Source organism: Bombina bombina, chromosome 2 (assembly GCF_027579735.1).
Source record: "Bombina bombina isolate aBomBom1 chromosome 2, aBomBom1.pri, whole genome shotgun sequence".
Taxonomy (NCBI): domain Eukaryota; kingdom Metazoa; phylum Chordata; class Amphibia; order Anura; family Bombinatoridae; genus Bombina; species Bombina bombina.
The window spans coordinates 357,239,948-357,242,228 of NC_069500.1; the positions used below are offsets into that span (position 1 = coordinate 357,239,948).

A 2,281-nucleotide genomic window follows, 5' to 3' on the forward strand; every position below is an offset into this window, starting at 1 on the left:
CTCATCAGGTGTGTTCAGCTTTGTCCTGGAGCTGACATTATCCCATTTGTAGAGGTTAAACCCATAGCAAGAAATAGTGCAACAATAAAATACTATGCACTTTTATATACTTTTTAGTTTTATTTAGTTCCTGGCATTTTTTTCCAACCAATGCAGTCAGTAAGTGCATTAATGATTAACGTCTTCTTGTGCCCTTTGGCAAATATCGAGTAGATAATAGATCCTAAGAGGTAAGATGCGAGGGCAACTAATATTAGGAACCAATGGGTTAATTCAAGATTTAACCTCTTGGTGCCCGAAGGTTTACAAAACGGGACATGCAAAGACAAAACTGACTCCTGTTGCAATTCTTACAGTAAAAGGTGAATGTTATTTATAAAACTAAATGTCAAATTAGATATTTAAAACAAATTAAAGGGTTTGCATTTGCACCCCCTCCCCCAGCACTGAGCTACGTGCGCGGATTCTGCACATGCGCAGTTTGCGTCTCTGTGGGAACGTCACTCTGTGTGTGAGGTGAGTGTGTGAAAAAAGAAAGCGACAAGTAACCGGCGGTGAAGTTCCCTCCTTCCCCCTCCCTCACAAGAAACTGCTGCAGCCATGTCGGGCCGATCGGTCAGAGCCGAAACCAGGAGCCGGGCAAAGGATGACATCAAACGGGTTATGGCCGCCATTGAAAAAGTACGGAAATGGTAAGGAAAAAAAAAGACAAAGAAAAAACATGGATGTCGCTAACATTGTACAAAGGAGATGATGTAATGGGAGTTTATAAACTGGCACATCTGGGTCACATCATTCTGATCAGTTGGCACGAGTGCTGCTTGACCACTATCCCGCCCAAACCGGGCATCCCTGGCAGCCATTTCAGTTCGGTCGCAATAGGCCGGCTCTGAAAGCTGCAGCAGCCCATTGTGAGTGAGCCAGCCGCGGCTGCTTCCTGCAATCTCCTCCCCGATCAATGCGCTGCAGTGACTGAATGCTCTTATTTATATCCCTTATCGGCCGAGGGTTTATTTTATTTAAATTTAGCGCTTTGCTGTGGAGACTTTGAGCTCCCTCCCAAGCTCTGCTCCTGCTGCCTTTTACTGAAAAATAATATGGGAAAGAGGAGGAAGTGCAGTTCCATTGCTGATTCCACTGCTGATCTAAAAGAAGTGGCAAAATACATCCCACATTGTGAAACTCTGTGGGAAAAAAAGCTAAATATTTTTCCTCAAGGGGATGCTGTTTTATGGTTTCCACTGTCAATACAAACATGTTTTATTGTCATAGAGACTACTGCATTTGTGAAAACAATGAGCCCATTACCTGAATTCATTGTCAGATGTTTATTTCTCCTAATTAAAACATTTAGCGTGAGCATTTTTTTTAATCAGCCCAAGATAATACAGTACCAACCTTAAAATAAATTTACCACAAATTAAACATAATTGCTTATTTAGTACATATTGCATATTATAACATTTGTTACATTTGTTTATTTATCATTTATTTCCCCTGTACATTGCTACAAAGTTTTTAAAGCTATTTTAATATAGACATTGATACATAGCCTATGGGTCAAATGCGTTTTTGTGAACCTAGATGGATTTATATAAAGACATTTCAAGCCTTATCACAGGAGTGTAAAGAGCCATATGAAGAAATTGTGAAATTTTAAAAGCCCTTTTGCAAGCAATTTATTATTATTAATGTATAATGCGCCAACAATTTGTGTTTAAAAAGATAGATAAAACTGTTACTACACTTTTTGCCTCTGTGATTACCATGTATCTAAGCCTCTGCAGACTGCCCCTTATCTCGGTTCTTTTAACAAACTTGCATTTTATCCAAGCTGTGCTGACTCATAAATAACTCCACAGACGTGAGCACAATGTTACCTATGTGGCACATGTGAACTAGCACTGTCTAGCTGTGAAAAACTGTCAAAATGCACTGAGATAAGAGGCCGCCTTCAAGGGTGTAGAAGTTAGCATATGAGCCTACTTAGGTTTAGTGTTCAATAAAGAATACAAAGAGAAGAAAGCAAATTTGATGATAATAGTAAATTGGAAAGTTGTTTAAAATTGCATGTCCTTTCTAAATCGTGAATGTTTTCATTTTGACTAGACTGTCCCTTTAACCCTTTGAGTGCTAAGCACTTTCCCACCTGGGTGCTAAGATTTTTTTAATGTGTTTTTTTTTTTATTTTTTGAATATACACTGTTGGAAAGGTTAGGTGATTACCTTTCCAATGGTGGGTCTTGGGGGTCTGCAGCTGCTTAGATGCTTGAGATACAGG

The 2,281-nt window shown here is 39.3% G+C and overlaps 1 protein-coding gene across 1 annotated transcript in view; it reads left to right on the plus strand.

The window, feature by feature from the left end:
* The first annotated feature begins 485 nt into the window (after positions 1-485).
* The window catches only part of BCL7A (BAF chromatin remodeling complex subunit BCL7A), an 89,027-nt gene continuing 87,231 nt past the window's right edge, over positions 486-2,281 (plus strand). The window contains exon 1 of the mRNA XM_053701753.1: positions 486-692. Within this exon, the coding sequence (XP_053557728.1) occupies positions 601-692 (92 nt within the window). The 5' untranslated portion in view covers positions 486-600. The remainder of the gene's footprint in view (positions 693-2,281) is intronic.